The sequence below is a fragment of the Anser brachyrhynchus genome (assembly GCF_964034855.1).
Source record: "Anser brachyrhynchus genome assembly, chromosome: 3".
In the NCBI taxonomy this organism is placed as follows: Eukaryota; Metazoa; Chordata; class Aves; order Anseriformes; family Anatidae; genus Anser; species Anser brachyrhynchus.
Genome location: NC_137696.1, coordinates 54,377,860 through 54,395,678, shown reverse-complemented (window position 1 = coordinate 54,395,678; position 17,819 = coordinate 54,377,860). Strand labels below are relative to the sequence as shown.

The 17,819-nt window shown below is 41.5% G+C and overlaps 1 protein-coding gene across 3 annotated transcripts in view; it reads left to right on the top strand.

Moving 5' to 3' along the window:
- FNDC1 (fibronectin type III domain containing 1) overlaps positions 1–17,819 on the top strand; it is a 66,585-nt gene that overhangs the window by 40,274 nt on the left and 8,492 nt on the right. The window contains exons 11-16 of one of the 3 annotated variants that reach the window (XM_080584809.1): positions 938–1,318; positions 6,093–6,161; positions 8,233–8,394; positions 11,048–11,278; positions 12,122–12,230; positions 12,940–17,817. In XM_080584809.1, the coding sequence (XP_080440935.1) occupies positions 938–1,318; positions 6,093–6,161; positions 8,233–8,394; positions 11,048–11,278; positions 12,122–12,230; positions 12,940–12,949 (962 nt within the window). In that variant the 3' untranslated portion in view covers positions 12,950–17,817. Of the gene's footprint in view, positions 1–937; positions 1,319–6,092; positions 6,162–8,232; positions 8,395–11,047; positions 11,279–12,121; positions 12,231–12,939; positions 17,818–17,819 lie in introns of those variants that run through there. The other 2 variants (XM_080584808.1, XM_080584807.1) reach the window with 2 other exon arrangements.

Here is a 17,819-nt window from a genome sequence, read left to right as displayed (position 1 = left end):
AAAAAAATGTACTTTTTTTTTTTTCGTTGTGCCCACTGTACAAATCTTTGAGCTGTTGTGTACTCTAATCATCCCCAGGTCCCATGCTGGCCACTTGGGGTTTCTGTGCTCTAGGTCACAATGAGGCAGTCAGCACATATTAGGACCTAGGGATGCTTGGAGGCATCCTGCAAGTCTCCTGAGTACGTGGCAGCAAGAATCAAATCTGTCTCCCTTGTATCAGCATTAGAAAGGACTGCAGAACTGAGCCAGAATAGAGATTTATGCTTATTTATTTCTTTCTATACATAAAAATAATTATTCCCCACCACTAGACTGTACCACTCATATGTGTATGATTTTATTTCTTTTCTGAAACTGAACACAACTAGTAAAGAGCCCAGTATGTGATCTGTGAAAACAGTGCTGGTTGCATATTAATTAATCTGAAAAGATCTTAAATGCAGATTCACTGCCTGCTGTTAAACTGCTGAGCATGAATACTTGCAGTATCCAGAACTTGGCACAAATGTTTATCTGCAGTGACAGCATCTCACCATCTTATCCCAGTTCTTCCTTGTACATGTTTGACAGGGAGCAGTATATTGTTTCATCGTACTTTTCATCAACAGTTAAGAGATTGGCTGAGATTAAATGCAGGCACTGTCTGCACGTTGTGATTCTGAAGTAAAATTTCCCTGCAGTCTTCCCAAGAAATGTTATCAAACAGCTGATAAAGTGAACAGCACTGCGGTTTACCTGAGGTTTCTTGGAAGCTTTTTCTAATTTCCTTAGCCATGGGTCTTTCCTAGATAACAACATTCTTCTCTGTCAGCTTAATTACAGGAGGCTCTAATTGCAGTCTGTGTTCTTGTGGTATCTACTATCATTAAATACTGTACTATAAACCTTCAACGGATTAATAAATGAGATTTTTTGGTTTTGTTCTTTCTCCTAGATGAAAAGGGTGCCCCAATGGTGAGTCCTGATGGACTACCTTTATTTGGACACGGCAGATTTAGTAAGCCAGTAGCAAGTGCACAAGATAAACCAATAATAAGCCTTGGAGGGAAACCTCTGATTGGTCTTGAAATGATTAAGAAAACAACCACTCCCTCAACTACTACTACAACGATTCCCACAACAACTACCACGACGACTACCACAACCACTACAACTACTATTGCTACAACTACCACCACCACTCCTGAACCAACCACAACTGAACCACCCACTGAGAAACCACCCCCAACCTGTCCTCCAGGCACCTATGGGCAGTATGATGACGAGGGCAACTTGCTGATAGGGTTCGACGGCCTGCCAGAGTGCAATGCAGAAGGTAACTTCCTTTTGGGCTGTTTGAAATTCTTTGGTTGTGCTGTTTATACAGCTCATTTGCACAATTGTAAAGCAGGAGAGAATTTGCCTCTGAAGATTTTGGTCCACATGATGAGGTAGGAGCCAAGATTAGAGAAGATGGAGAAGGGTTTGTGTGTAAAAATGCATTTCCACTAAAAATGTCAAATTGCCCCGAAGCTGAAGTTTTTTCATGTAAATACGTTTATTTCAGCAAAATCCTTGCCTTTTGCTGGATCCAGTCTTTTCACATATGTTCATGCACACGTGCACAAACACAGGCAGTAGTTTTTGTGGTCAAAGCACCCACCTAGAATCAAATCCTCACTCCAGTTCAGACCAGGGAAGGACCTGAAAGACACTATACATTTTTTCTGTTTTGTGTTTATTTCTCACCAAAAGTTCTGAAAAATCTCTCTTTTCGGCTATAGTAGGACAAACAAAATGAAATTCTTGTTATGTTGCCAACTCTCAAGAGATAGAGCTTTTCAAGCAGGACTGTAGCCCAGCATTGATGAATCTGGGGAAAGACAACCCTGGCTCTGCACAGATAAGGCTGAGATTTGTACAATAATTTCTTTCTCATCTGAAAGTTGAAAACTGTGTTGGTTCATGTCATTATTTCTCTGTTGCAGTTATACAAGTTTAGGATGTGGTGCCAAACTGAAATCCAAAGTAAACAAATATAAATCCACTGGAGTCATGGGGTCTTGAGCCTGTTCCTACCAGGTTTTATCCTTTCATCACCTGAATGTTGGATTGCAAATCAGTTTATTTTACAATGCAAATCTACTTATTTTATAAAACTGGATCAGCAAGCACCATGGCAGTCCTTATCCTTTCCACTTATAGGTAGTCCCCTGCATAATCTACACCCAGGCAGCAGAAGCATGCCCATAACCTAAACAAGGGGTTGGCAGTCACACATTTGCCAATTGTTGTAGCCAGTTTCAATAGGTAATTAAGCGCATTTAGCTTTCCCTTGTACAGCTGTGTTTCTGAAGCCAAAGAAGATTTACAAATAGGTCATGTAACTGTGGCCTGAAAACCTGAGCTGTCACGTTGAAGAGTGCAGAAGATACAGAAAGATGTGGCTTCAGCAACTAAGAATGAGTGTAAGGATAGCATCTTTGGAAAAGATTTCAGAAGACTGAAAATTCACTTGCCAAGTATACTCGATAAGTAATGAGTCATAGATAATATTGCCATGCACAGATGGAATGACAATGATTTATAGTATTAATATTTATGCAACAATTAGCCCCATGTTGGACTGTACTTACAGGAGAGGGTATGCATATATATATATATATGCATAGATAGGTATGTGTACATATACACAAAAGCATATATATATATGTGACATCATCATTAAATATTTATTTGAAGATTTTTTGGTTTTCTCTTTGGTGCCTTCAATGTTCTTAACTGTGTTTACAAATATGTTACAAATATTGCTCTGTGTGGTCAAACTGGTATTTTCAAAGTTGCCTGGAGGGGACCATAATTTTCAGCAGTGTTGGTGTCCCTCCCACTCCCAACAGCTTCTTTTGCTTGCCTTAAATGTTGCTTATGATCCTGTAGTGCCTTGTCTCTTTGGCCTGTGCTATTTATTACCTGAAGGACATCTTCTGAGAATATATATTATAAGAACAATAACAGTTCATGAAATATGGTTGGCCGGAGTCTGAGCATAGGCTCCGGAAGCTGAACAATAGAAAACTTTCAGTGTTATTTTTAGGAGAGCTGTGGGTTAGGCAATTCTTGTGATTTTATGAGTATTTATAAACATTCTGCTTGGGTGTTTGTGGTTTTTATTTTGTTTGTTTGTGGGTTTTTTTGCCTTCTACCAGATATGCCTGAGGAACCTTTGAACTTTGTTAGAGGCATGAATGAAGAACAGTGTTTTTTGTTGTTTTTTTTTTATACGGATTGTGAGTTCTGTGAGAATGTCTCCTAAAGTCACTCCTAAACTGCCTGACGTTTCAACAGTAAGTCTGTAAATGCTTCGAAGTGGAAGACTGAAAGCATAAGATGATGCTGGATTTCCACTTCTTACTCACGTTATAACATGAGAAATATTAATTCCTACCTTGCAAGTATGAAAGTTTCTCTGAAGAGTAATTAATGGGATTTTCTTGCATTTTTCCTTTTTTTTTTTTTCATCCCGGTGACCTGCCTCAACAGTTGATGAATGCAGCAAAACAACCTGCCTGTTCCATAGAGGAACTTGCTTGAAGAGAAAGCATCACTATAGTATTTATTTAATGGTTGCTGTTTGTTTAGCAAGTGCTGCATCTGTTTCAAGAGGGATAAACAACTACTACTTGAGCTATCAAAACATTTCATGCAGTTCTCCCTTGATTGTTTCCAAATCATATTTTTATATTGTCTTTCCCTTTAAACTTCATCTGGAAAATACTCCAGTTCCTTTAATGAAATACTTATTCTGCCAAAGCTTGATATTTTGTTGCTAAGAGCTTTACTCCCAAACAGCCAGAGCCTACAAGCGCTAAAAAACACCACCACATGTTCGACTCGCGCTTTGGCAAATTTGCTTACTCTCTGGCAGAATTTTTGCTTGACCCAGCAGAATTTATCATCAACATTTCGCTAGATTCAGCAGTCTTGAACTTTCAAGAAGGAGTTTGACCGCACAGGCATGATTTGCCAGTGAAACCAGCTGAACATTTTTCTTGATCTCACAAAGATTAGATGTTGATTCCTAACCACTTGCTTTGTGTGAGAACAGAGTGGTTGTTGGGTGGTCTGCCGTCCTTACAGATGGCAAACAAAACTTAGCTTCACTTGGTATGGGCAGGGTTAATAGAAAAGCTGCAGCGAGGGTGCTTGGAGCTAGCTGGAGGACTGCAGCTGGTTTATGTGGAGAAAATTAAAATGACAGGTACTATGGGGAGTATCCCTGTTGCCTTCGCGCCACAGCTAGTGCTAAAGAAACACAGTGAAATAGAAGATGCTGCACTAGCACAGAAATAGAAAGTAAGATTTATTTACACTGGATTTTATGTGGACGAGGGCTGATTAGCTAATAGGTGTGAATGGGTTGAAATCTGCCCCTGAAGGACTTCAGCTTTGCAAACCCAAGCCTCCTGATTACTTGGATATAATCAAAGAGAAGTGCATACATTGCAGACAGTGATAATACCAGCTAACTGGGGTGAGAAGCTCTGCAGAATTCCACAGAGGATCTATCTAGCCTCGGAGAAGTGAAGAGGCTTTAAAGTAAGTGGCTGATCTCCTGAAGAGAGGCCGCAGAAGTCTGCCATGAGAAAATGTCAGCTTTTGCTATATGAAAGTCTGGCAAGAATTAACCAATTTCCTGTGTTTTCATAGCTTATTTTGGAATTAAAATCACTGCTGTGTGATTCGAGCTGTTTTTAAAGAAACTGATTGCAGTAGAAAAATACCAGTCTTTGTACAATACTTGTTGGTTCTAAGTAAAAAATAATAAAAAAAAAAAAAAGGCAAAATGAAAATGTATCATTCAGATTATATTTGTAAGTTACTTGAGGTTGGCTGTTGAAATTTTGTAATGCTCATAGTACTGGTATAGTAAAAATATCATTTTTTTTTTCTTTCATATCTTTTTTTTTTTTTAAAGAACCATTACCAAATTTTGGATAGTCAATGCTGCCTTTCTCTTGCTTGTATTTGTGTACTACCCTTTCCTCAACCCCAACATTTCATTGGAGACCTCTGATTTTACCGGCCGTGGATTCCAGCGCAACACTTCTGCTTTCTTTGCATTGCTTTTCATGGCTAACCTGAACTTTGCGTACTCTTTGGCTTCCCATAATAACATGTGGAGAAATGTATTTCTCGGAGCATGGTAGGAAGCCTCCAGAATTCACAAGATGAGGTAGCTGACGGTTGGTGTGTCAGGTACTGGACGCGTGACCTGCAGAGAGACTGAGATGATATACAGGAACAGGCATTTAAGAAGACAATGGGTGCATTTGCGTTAGTTTTTGGGCTAAACTGGGAGCTCTTGATGTGCACCTCATAATCGTCTCTACTTGGCATGCTTTCATCTGCACTGTGGAGCAGTCGAAGTGTGAACAATCTGAATTCCTTCTGAATGAAACTAAAGCAGAAATGGTGTTTCAGTATGTCTGTGTCCTGACCTGTCATGGCCGTTCAGTCCTCTGGATCATAGTAGAGCTAGTGCAAAGTAAAACCCCGAGAGATCCAGCACAAATTGCCTCCTTGTACAAATCCATTCCTTTGGGACTGCATTGACGTAGTCTATAAATGGCATGGCTCTGTGGATTGCTTGATTTTTATTGCCCTGCAAAAGATATTTGAATAGAAGTTTTATGTTTATTTGATTTTCTTGGACATATATATATAGTATATAAATTTCTTATTTGCTGCTCCTGAGACTATAAAATATTGTCAAATCCTGACTTGATCATTACGTAGGTGCAGGCAGTCTGTCTTTGCTCCAAAACCCCCAGGGTGCAGGTCGGAGCCCCTGGAAGGTGCATTACACTCTATTTTTAGTAGTAGCTCTTGACCATTTTTCTCCCAGCAAAATTCCTAGCTGTTGTGACTAGTTATTGATTTGTTATTCTAAATGAGCAGAGGGGACTGTCACTGTATTATCCAGAAACTTGGCATTTGTTTTATTTCTTTACAAATCAACAGAATAAAATTTTTTATTTTAAACTTTATTCCAGGAGTATCTTACTAGGGAGGCTATTGAATTCTTACATGATTTTTTTTTTTTCCTTCAGTAGACACATTCTCAGGACTGGATTCAGATGTGACAGCAACTCCGGAAGCATATGTGATATATGATGATGGTACTGTTTAATTCTAAATATCTGTTGCAAGTATAGCTGATACGGTTTAGTGGAGGACTTGTTAGTGTTAGGTCAGAGGTTGGACTAGGTGATCTTGGAGGTCTCTTCCAATCTAGATGATTCTGTGATTCTGTGAAGTAGAGACTTTTACTGTTTTGTTTTCCCCTTTTCTTTCTTTGGAGTTGGGTTTGGGGTGACAGGTTGATGCACAGGAGCTTAAGCAAGCAGTGGCAATGTGGAAAAGCTTTCCAGAGCCCTGTGACATATGTGAAGAGCCATGGTGCAAATGCTACTGTTTCTGGGCCTGAGGGTCCCTTTCTGTCAGTCCTGCAATCTAACAGGAACCTATTCTGGAAATAAATCGCATTCAGAGCTGGTTCATACACTCACCTCTTCAATGCTAGACTTTCTCTGGTACAACTTCTAACCCAGGCCAAAGCCACTAGATTCTTTTAAAGTAGAAAATCAAAGTATTATATGATTCCTGGAAACTTGAGTTTTTATCACTAGAGTGCTAATGAATTATTAATTCAGCATTATGAATATTTTTTGTCATTTTTTTTGATCTGTAGTCTTCATTTAGACTACAAAACATTCTCATACTGAATGAGATCACCTACATATAAAATAGTCTGCTGAATCCACGTGGAACTTAAATTAAAGAGATTTGAAAACAGATAGAAGTAGAAGAGGGAAACATTTTGGGGGGTTATAATTCATGCCTTCTTGTTATTATAAGTCAGGACACGTAAAACTTAGCTTAAGAAGAAGCTTCAAATCCTAGCGTTTAATTAAAAGTTTGCACAGGGAATGCAAATAATAAATTACTGGAACTAGTATTCATTTTATGTCACCACTAACTTCTGATGTTCTGCTTCTTGTATTCCTCAGATTCATCTGCTACTCCCACATATTAAAGCAGATAAATACAGACCTTTGCTAAACTCAAAGCTTTTTAGCATCAGCTTTGTAGTAGAATTTATGGCTCCAGAATAATAAAGTTTATTCTTTGTGGATGCAGTGCTGGGAATTTAAGTCAAACCAATCCAAAGGAAAAAAAAAAAAAAAAAGAGAGAGAGAACTTTGTAAAAGAGAGTGCAGCAGCTGTAAGGAAAATATCCTAGACTTTTGTGCTTTTTATTCTGATAGCTTCATACTGAAGCTAATGTTTAGAATGTGGGAAGGAGAAGATGAACTTAGAACTGCACAAGTCTTACAAAGCACGTTCCTTATATCCTTGTGTAAGTGGAATATACTCAGTGTGCAGTTATTTTGCTGGGGCTCCCTTCAGGGGCAGGTCACCTACAGAAAACAGATTTCAGCAGTGTTAGGAGAAAACAGTCAAAGCAGACAGCTGACTTTCCATAGCCTGTACAATAGGACAATGCAGGGATGCCAAATGTTTTTTACTTTATTTTGTGTGTCAGTATTGTAGCACGGCGGCTTTGCAAAGAGCACTGGATTCAATTGGACTGAATACCAAAGAGGACCAAATATCAGGAGATTCACGTTTGCCAAATTACTTTCCCTAATGAGACCATGGATGGCAAGTATTCATGCCTCCATGCCTCTAAGTTGTGGGAAAATTTAAGAGTAGTATGAACCAGCTCTAAGATTTTAGAAGAACAATGCACAGGTGGCATAAAAAGCCATATTTTTTACTCCCTCATCTCCCTTCTTTGGCATCTGAGGGCTGTGACCAGGGATTCGGTTACTGTACTGTCTTCTTTTGGGGGTTTGTAAGGGGAGGTGGCAGATGAAGTGAGTTCAGAGTATGGCTATATGAATACATTTGTTTATTGTCACCCTTTTTACCTGTGTGAGTGAGGTCCTAGCCACCGTTGGCATTAGTATTTATGTTTGCTGTCCATCAGTTTGGTAGAAGCCCTTGCAAGACTGAGGTGTGATTGACCATGAGTCCATAAGGACTGTGCAGCAGCTGTGGGAGGATGCGTAGCACTCCTTTGGGGTTGTGTCTGGTAACAGAAATATTTCCCTTCTCATAGTTGAGCCAAAAGTTGAGCTTCATGTTGAAGCAGGCTAATGTTTTTATTTTATGTTTCCTTTGAAGATTACGAGTTCTTTGAGAGCACTTTGCCACCAACCACCACCACTGTCACTACCACCACCGCTTCTACAACAACTGAATCAGAAATAGACTATCCAGAGACTAGTGTTGTTGGCTCTGGCCCTGTGTCAGAATATGATATTGCTGGGAAGAAACGGTTCACTGGTAAGGATATCCTTTATTTTATGTAGCTTGCTACTTGTGCTGCGAGTAATTCTTGTTTTTTCGGGGGGGTCAGCCCTTATGCTGAGGCCATTGCACAGACATATCCAACAGACTAATGCGTGGTCCTTGTAAGGCCTGCCACCTGGGAAACCCAAACAGCTGTACTTGTTCATAGCTTTGACGCTTGCATGTCTGCATGTGGGCTCACTGATGTTGCTGAAGCACTGCAAACCTCTTTCTACTCTTCTAGTGTAAATGCTCTGCTTTATATTCTGCCTCTTGTTCAGTTTACTTGAAGTCAGTAAGAAAGCAAGAGTGTCTACTTTGGTGCTCAGTTCATCTCAGCTGCATCACTTTTAATTCACACTGGTAGTTCAGTCAATGCAAGTCTCCACACAGGTGTGTGCTGTCCTCTGGAGGGCCTAAATAACATTTTGGATATGAACTTTCCAAAAGGTAAAACTGATAGAGATAAATTTGGCTTTGCTATTTATATCTCTTCTCTGTAAAAGAATCATAGGGAAGGAACCCACGGTATATTGGCATGAGCAATGAGTAACGCTCCTGCATATTTGAGCCATTGAAGTGTGTAGGTAGGCATTGCTGCTGTCACCTCAGAGCTGCTCTGTGTCAGAGAAGCAGCTTGAGGTCAGACTGGAGGGATTCTGAAGCGCTAGAACACTGTATGCCAGCCTCCATCCCACACTGGTAGGCCCACAGCAGCCTCTGGCATTTGAACTGAGGTCAACCTGGCTCACCTGGCATTTCAGATGTGAGTTCAGGGGATGGAGAGTCACCTTTGGTTCACGTCTTGCCTTACATTCCAACACCTACAAGCTTCACATGGCTTAGAGTGGAGCTCTGCTGCTGGAGTAAAATATTTGTTTTTATATTTGCCAAGACTTTTTCCAGTGCATCCTCAGTTTCCCTGTCCAAATAGTTTAACGATGTTTCTGTTCAGTGCTCTCGCTGACAGTGCTTCTTGATTAATTTAACTAAAGAGGCTAAAATTAACTTCGTTGCAAGATCTGGAAAAAATCCCTAAGGGCATGAAATCCAATAAGATAAACCAAGAAATATTGGTTTATGAACATTTAAAGGCACTAGGGAAAAAATATTATCATTTCAATTGTTTGTATTATTGCAACTGAATAAACATTTCCAAAGGCAAGCGTTACAGTCCTTACTTTGGATGTTACTGTGACATTTAAGTCAATAACAGGATAGTTTAATCTTTTCCTGAGCCAAAGTGCAATTCTGGTCATTATAAATGTTCTAAAAGCAGAAGTTACAGGTTGGGTGCCTGGAAGGTGGGGACTCATGACTACCAACCCCTTAATGCACAGCCCCTTAATATCACATTAACACTGTGATAATTGCTTCCTGTAAGCGGTCAGACTTCACCTTGGAATTACTCTTCTTGCTCACCCCATTGCTTCAGCCCAGCTTCAGGATGTTTGTGTAAGAACCAACCACTAGGACCTGTTAAAGTTGTAGATGTTGATCAAAGGCCAGGGCAGTGATCTGTTCCCTGCTAGGTGACGTTTCCACCCAGCCTTCCAGAGCAGCCGAAGGTAACGTGGGGAGATGGTCCTGCAATCACACCACTCCCTTCTGCCTATTGTAGCAAAATTGGTCCTCCTCTCTCTGAGTAACTGGGTACAGTTGTGAGTGTGGGGCAGACCTGAATATTGGTATCCCACTTTCCCTTGCTTATCAATCAAATTGAATGTGAGCCTTTGGAGACCACCAAAATCTTAGCTTTCCTTTCTAAATTTCTTTGATAAAGTGCAGGAGTCTGGTTTGAGGGGCATAAGCTAAGGAAAGGGTGAAGAAGGCAAATAGAGCACCAGCCATTTCTCTACAGCTATTTTTACTTTAATGTTCCTTTAGGTCATGTATACTGCCATGGTGCAAGGAAGCCTTTGGGACTTGCCTGGGACCAATCCAGGACATGTCACGTTAAAATACAAAGAACTATGTGCAGGTTGGGCAGCCAGAGCTGCCCACGTCAGAGTGGCTGGGCCAGGCAGGGATGCAGGAATTCACTCGGGCCGGGAAGGTGATGAAGGGTTTGGAGCATCTCATGTACAAGGAGAGGCTGAGATGGCTGGGACTGTTCAACATGGGGAAGAGAAGGCTGAGGAGGACCTTACCAATGTGCCTAAATACATGATGGGGGCATGAAAGAAGAGGGAGCCAGGCTCTTCTCAGTGGTACCCACTGAAAGGACAGAATGCCATGGGTACAAATGGAAACACAGGAAATTCTGTCTAAACATAAGGAAAAGCCTAGTCATGTGGGCTATTTGTTATTTTATGTTTTCCCTGGTGCTAAAATTTATGTCAATTGTGGAAATGCTCTAGAAAGTTTCTGGACAGCACCAGAAAATTAAAACAAACAAACAAAAAAACCCACTGATATTGCAGATGTATGCTTTGGAGATACAGGAAACTAATGTCTAATTTTTACAGGTAAGAATAAAAGGATTAATTTCTATTGATGTAGGACTTTCAACAGGCGGGAAGGGGAGGAATTTTAAAATGCATCACAAAACTTCATTCTCTTCTTTTTGGGAAATTGTCAGACTGTGTGCTACTCTGTGGAGTCTACAAACTGCTAACTAAATGCCACCCTTCCTTGTCTCCTCCAGCTCCTTATGTGACCTACCTAAACAAAGATCCAGCAGCGCCCTGCTCCTTGACAGAGGCCCTGGAGCACTTCCAGGTGGAAAGCCTCGACGAGATCATCCCTAATGACCTTAAAGAGAGAGAGCCGCGTCCCCTCAAAGCCCCTCACAACATCACCGTCGTGGCAGTAGAAGGCTGTCACTCCTTTGTCATCGTGGACTGGGCCAAACCTGCTCGAGGAGACATGGTGACAGGTACCGCAGAGCTGGCGACCCCAGCGCCTGGGGGTGCGGGGCTGTTCTCCTGAGGGCGAGGTGGGGAAGGTGAGGATGTCAAGTGGTGGAGAGCAAGGGATGTCAAGCATTTGTATTAATTTACATAAACTTTAATGTCTTTTGACCTTTAGAGAGCCACAAACTGACTTTAGAAATGAATCACAAAACTTGCTAAAAACACTAGAGTAAATAAAAAAAGAAAATGTTTTATAAAAGAGTCAACCCCAATTTGTCAGTGGACCCAAAAGATCTGAAATAAGCAACGGAAAAGGCCACTGCCTTGATGCTACCATTCAGTTTTTGAGGATTCTCACCCACCTCTGATGGCAGAGGGATGGGAACTGGCAGAGCCGAAGCAGTGATAAGGGTTGGGAAGGGAAAAGGCTGCACCTGAACAGGCCATGTGGTGTCTGTCCCATAGAGTTTCATTCTTCAAGGCTGTTGATCCAGTACCTCAGTACCTTACTGAGCATAATTTGCCTAAAAATGAAAAAATCAGATATCACAGGATCTCTAACTACATTAGTTTCTGCACAGTGTGTCACTTAAAGCAGTGAATGGGTTGACATCTTTTTGCCTTCACTGTGTTTTAAATCAGTAGTTGCATCTTGGTACCATCCTCTGATGTAAAGCACCATCATCATTGGCTAATGACAGGAAGTTCTTGTAGCCTGGGATTTTCCAGGACAGTTAGGCTGTCAACTCACTTTCAAAGATGCTTCACTCCTTTTAACCCATGAAATCTACCATGGCACATAAGGATTGGGATATCACTCACTTATGTTTAGAACCCTCCCAACTCTTTGTCTTTCCCATTTACAGGCTATCTGGTTTACAGTGCGTCCTATGATGACTTTTTGAAGAATAAATGGTCAACCAGGACTGCAGGCACTACTCATTTACCAATTGAGAACCTGAAGCCAAACACGCGGTAAGGATTTGATCCATTCTTTTTCAGTTCTGTTAGGGAAGTAAAATAGATCTGAAAATTGGTAACCATTTTTCTTGGCCTTAGTATAAATATCTATGTCTGATCTAAATTTTACTCATTCTGTATCACAGCAAATTATTTTATAAATCGCACATCTAGTTATATTACCATGTTAGTCCTGGAGTAGATGACTGTGTGTACATGTGTTTGTGTATATAAAAGCACATATCGATAACAGAAAAAAAAATCTCATTTTAAAAATGCATTTTCTAGTCTTATGCATAACTGAATGAAATTCTAGGGGAAGAGCATGCAAAGTATACCCCTGGTGTGATGTCATGAGGCCATTTCCGGCAAAACAAAATCTATTTTCCTAGCCTCTTTCTGAAGAACAGTGTAATCCATTGGCTTCTGTTGTACACTCTGTGGAAAAGAAAAAAGGCTTCATGTGGGGTCTGTGGTGGAGAAGGAAGGTTCTTTTCAACAGCAAAATTGTGTGTATCAGCCAATCTCGCTTACGTTCTCCAAATCCACAGACCGAGTTCACTGCATATTTTTTGTCTTAAAAATAACTCCCTAACCACTGGGAAAGGACCCCATCCTAATTAAGAAAACGTGGCATATCAGAAGTCAGTCTAAAAATTAGATGTTTGCCTTTGGAATGCATTTTGTGAGAAATCTGTGATTAAGTCAGATTTACTGTATTCAGATGCAATTGAGTGCTGGGCATCCCGTGAGGGGTTATCAGTGGTGCGATCCATGGTGCATGCTGTGTATCAGAAAGAGACTGGCCTTGCGGCAGAAGTCAGCTCCAGAGAAGACTTGAAGCTGTCAACATGTCCTGGAAAATGTCTGCCTGTTGTTTAGGTTTTACAAACAGAAGAGATGTCTAAATTTAACCCATGTGATAAGTTTTCTTCTGAGACCCAGTCTAGCCTCCAGTTGAGAAGTAGTTTTTCCGTTAGCAAAACTCTGGTCAGCTTCACTGAGTACAGAAGCCGTTTCCTTGTGCCATGTGAATGTAAACGCTAAAATTACTTTAACTCTTATTAAATCTTAAAAACAGAAGTCTTGACAATGTCCCTTCCCTAGGCTTAACTCTCAGCCATCACAGGAGAGTGATGCAAAGGGCTGGAAAGCATCCACTCACCCACTAAATCCAATCTCCTGCAGCACAGACATTATAATCCTCTTCACAAACATTTCAAACTCCTTCTTGAACATGGTTAGGCTTTTTCCTGCCTTTCTGTGGGAAAGCTGTGGCAGAGCCTTATGGTAGGTAGTGGTTAGACAGCCTCCTGATTCAAAACGCCCTCCTTTGCCACTGTATCTCCATGTCTCTTCAAATCTTCTTCCCTGTCTGCTCAGTTTCTGTTCCCTTCGGGGCTATTTTCACCCCAGAGTGCTGCTACCAATTCCAGTGTCGTGCAGAGCATTTCTCAGGAGGCTCTCAGAGGTTTACTCAGGGCTAACTTCAAACAGATCAATTGTAGGAACTTCTGGCTGTGGGGGCTTCTGTATCTCCACTAAAACAAAGCTGCGGGATGTCCAACAAGTATCCCCAGCCACAACCACCTGCTTTGTGTCACCAGAGCAGCACAGACGAGGTGAGATGTGGATGAAACCCTTATCTCATGCAAGCGGTGGACCTAGTGGCACATACCTGTCAACACCTGTGCAGGAAACTCCTCTACCAGCACTGCTCTAGTGTCTTATTATTATATTTAGTATAAATATTCACGATATATGTGGTGCTAGTCCATTTTTTGATGGAGGCAGCAACCCCTGTGGGTGTCCTCCCAGCGGCCAGGTCAGGCATGCATGCTGGTTCCTCTCCTGCAAGGAGCAGCCACCTGCTGCATGTGTACCCTCTGCAGAGCCACCGTGGCCCTTGTCCAGCACCGAGGGAGGTCAGCACAGCAGCTGTCCCACCTTCCCCTTGGCCAGCGTGTGGCCGTGGTGCTGGGGTGGTCCCCGTCATGGCAGGTGGGGATGCTGCCTGCATGTCCTACCATCTCAGCCAGCTGCTGATGGGACTGCAGGGCCGGGGGGTGGTTCATGCCTCCTGAGAGGCTGGGGAAATGATTTGTGGATAATGAATCTTTTTAAAAACAGCTGCTTCCCTAACCCGTCTGCTGAGTGATGATCTCCCTTTGTAGCTGCGAGTGCCAGCTAGTAATTTCCAGCAGGGGGGAGACACTTTGAATTAAGTCATAAAATCATTTTGCTCAAAGTGACAGGTATGGTGATATGATTAGTCATATAGCCTAAATGAATAAAAATATCCCATATTCACTGCTCCATTACAGTTTATGTCCCTTCTTTACATGTCAGTAGAAGTGGTATACAAAATCTCAAAGGAGGCTTATTTTCAGGAAGAAAAGCTTTTTTGTTGTCTGCATTATAAACAAACGGGTGGCCTTGCATCTGATGTAGTTGTGATTCTTATATGCCTGTTGTTAACAATTTATTATAAGTTTGGCTAAGCAAAGTGTAATCAAAGCACAATCAACTTACACATTGCAAATTTTCTTCATGTATTTATGTGATGGAGAACAGTTGCGTTATACTGATTTGAGATTTCTTGGCAAATTCATCAGCTGTAAGGCAAATAAAGATTCTGACTAATGAAAATGTCAGACTCCTGGACCTTGAAAGGCTTTGGCAATTTCTTTCTTATTTGTCATGTCTGAGAAAGAAATATATCCTGACTGCATTAGTTTATTGATGCACTTAATACAGCAATCGTAGCACGGTCTGCAGTTAAATCATGGGTCAGCAAGTCATGAGTCCTGACTCTCTTGCTGGCACTACTAAAGGCTTCTTGTATATATAAAGGCTTAGGAACTAATTTTCCAATTTAGTGAAGAGAAATATGCTCATAACTTCATCGCTGTTTTTTCCAGACAGTCGGGCCGGCAATTTGAACAATCGTGTGTCCCAGATGGGCTTTTAAGTACGCAATAGGACACATGAAAGTACAGTTGCCCTGATTACGTAGGTAATCAGTTCCTGCAGTGAGCATTAAATACAAAACTGCTTGCTTTTCCCTGCTGAAGTAGATACATTCTGAGTAGCAGATTTTTGGGCTGCTTTCTCCTGTTTTAATTCTCCTGTTTTAAATGTGGAGTGTGGTGTCTGTGTAGCTCATGGGAATGTTTTGATCCTAGCATTAATACACATGTACTGAAAGCCTTGCATTTTCTTGCTGGCCGTGCCTCTGGTGCAGGTGTCCCGTGGGAGCATTGGCAACATATGGGGTTTAAAGCAATTCTCGAGCTGCGTGCTCTGCTCGGGTGGCCAGAAGTACAGGAGTGCAAAGGAGGCTTTTTGCTGCCCCTCTGCTCTTTCTCCAGCCACCCTGAGTGCTTGTGAGCTGCTGTCAGGAAATCAAGGCCAATAGTTAAAACTATGGGCCAAGGTTTCTGCCAGTGAAAGGTTTGTGTGAGAAATGAGCAAAAACCATAGCCTTGCTAAATGTCACTGTTCTGTGCAGTTTCTTTTTGCCATGATGTTTTTCTTTTTACAAGAAATCTGTGACTCCTTTGTGAGCATCATGTAGTGGTTAATGAAAGGCAGATCTGTCTGCAGAAAGGAGTGGAGTCGGTTTGTGACCTCAGCTGAGGGATGCAGCAGGGACAGGGGACACATCCCTCGTGCAGGGGTGGGAGCACGTCCCACAGAGGATCTGATCATGTGTGTGCTCCAGGTCTGGCACAGGTACAAGGCAAAGCTCCTGCCACTGATGAAACCCAGAATATTTCAATTCTTCTAGCTTCCACGTTGACCGTGCTGGAGGACCTGCCTGTGATTTTTAGGGAGTGGAGCTTTGGCATGTGCCCTGTAGATACGAAAAGCTGTGCTCACATGACTGCCATCCTTCTGCTGAAGAACTGGATGTTATTTGCACATCTTTCCAGCCTTTTCATAGGGATCAGTTCAATTTTGAGATGAAGCAGTTCACTGGGCACAACAAAAAAACACATTCTTTTTGATGAAAAAAGAGATTCATCTTTGCCACAGGGCTGGTTCAACTGTTGTGTCAGTGTGATTAGCCTTGTATGTGCTTAGCTGGTGCTTTGGCTGGAGAGGTTCATCTCAGGAGCCAGCCTTGAGGTCCTGGTCCGTGGTAAAGTCCTCTAGGAGCAGACACATCTTATGGTACAGAAAAGTGCAAAGAAACAGCAAAGTTCCTTCAGCTGGATCCTGTTTAATTTGCCTGCTGTCTGGTAGGCTGCAAAGCAGGAGTGTCTTATGTGACATTAAGCTACACATTACACTGTTATGTCGGAAGGGCTATTACCATTTCTTGCGGACAGAAGTGAAGAAAAGGACAGTAAAGCTTTTGATGTGGGTTGTGTCCACACTTTGTACGTAAACTGTGCCAGGTGGCAATAGGTTCCGGGGGACAGCAGCCCATGTTTGCTCTGAACCCCTCTGTCCCAGCGCAGCGTGAGCCATTGCTGGGCTGTGCAAGCAGAGCCATGCTGGCGGCTTTCTGTGCAGGATGGGGATGATGTTTGTAACAGGGGTCCCCTTCACCAGCTGAGGAGCATCAGAGCTGCCACTCAGATGGACATTGCCACAGGAGGTAATCCAATGCTTGGTGGCACCTGTCCCCACGAGTAAGCTCTTGCCCAGTTCTGTTGGTCACAGAGGATGCTCTTGGAGATGTTTGTTTTTGGATGGGAGGCTAAATCTAGGTCCAGATTCCATGCGGATGTTACAGAGGCGTAGTCTTTTTTACTATTATTATTTTTAATTTCTTTACAAGACTGAAATTGAGCAAGCGTGCCAGAAAGGAAAACCTAAACACAGGCACTTAAAAAATGCTGTGCTGGAACTTTTACAGTAATCTTCCATTCTAGTTGGTTTCTGCTGTACTGGGTAAGAAGGTAAAAGGGAAAGAAGAAAACATTAATCTGAAAAATAAATGTCAGGGTAGGCATCAACTAAAAATCATCATATTTCAAAGTGAAATAAAAATGTGCTTACACATTTTCTTCTCCCCAAGTAAGAACAATTATGCTTCTGTCAAGCAAAGAGCTGAGTTCTGGTGGCTAGTCATGTGCTTCAAGTTAAGCATGTTATTTAAATACTTTGGGAAAACACTGAGTCAACATGTGAAAATTTATCATATTATTCAAGAACTGTAATCTCAATACTGCTAGAGTTTTTAAAGAGAGGTCAAAAGCTTAGTGTCTGATCTCATACCAATCTGATGGTTTTAGTTTGTAGTTTACACCACTGCTTTCCTAGGAGATAATCCAGTTTAAAACTTCTTGAGATCAAAATTTATTTCCTAGCAGCTTTTTCTTGTAGTCTATTGCTATTGTTTTTTCATTTAAAATGGATGTAATTGTGTGTGTTCTTGGAAGAAGAATGATAAAAAGAAATAATCCAAAAATACATGTTAGCAATCGCAAAAAGGTGAAATTTGTGTGTAACAGTCAGCTCATAGCCTGGCTGAGTATCCAAGTCGATTTAACGCAAAGAACACCTGAACTCACTGGAATCAAACTAACACGTTTGATTCTCATCCTATTTCAGTGTTATTTATAATTTAGCCATTGCAGTGGAATCGGTGTT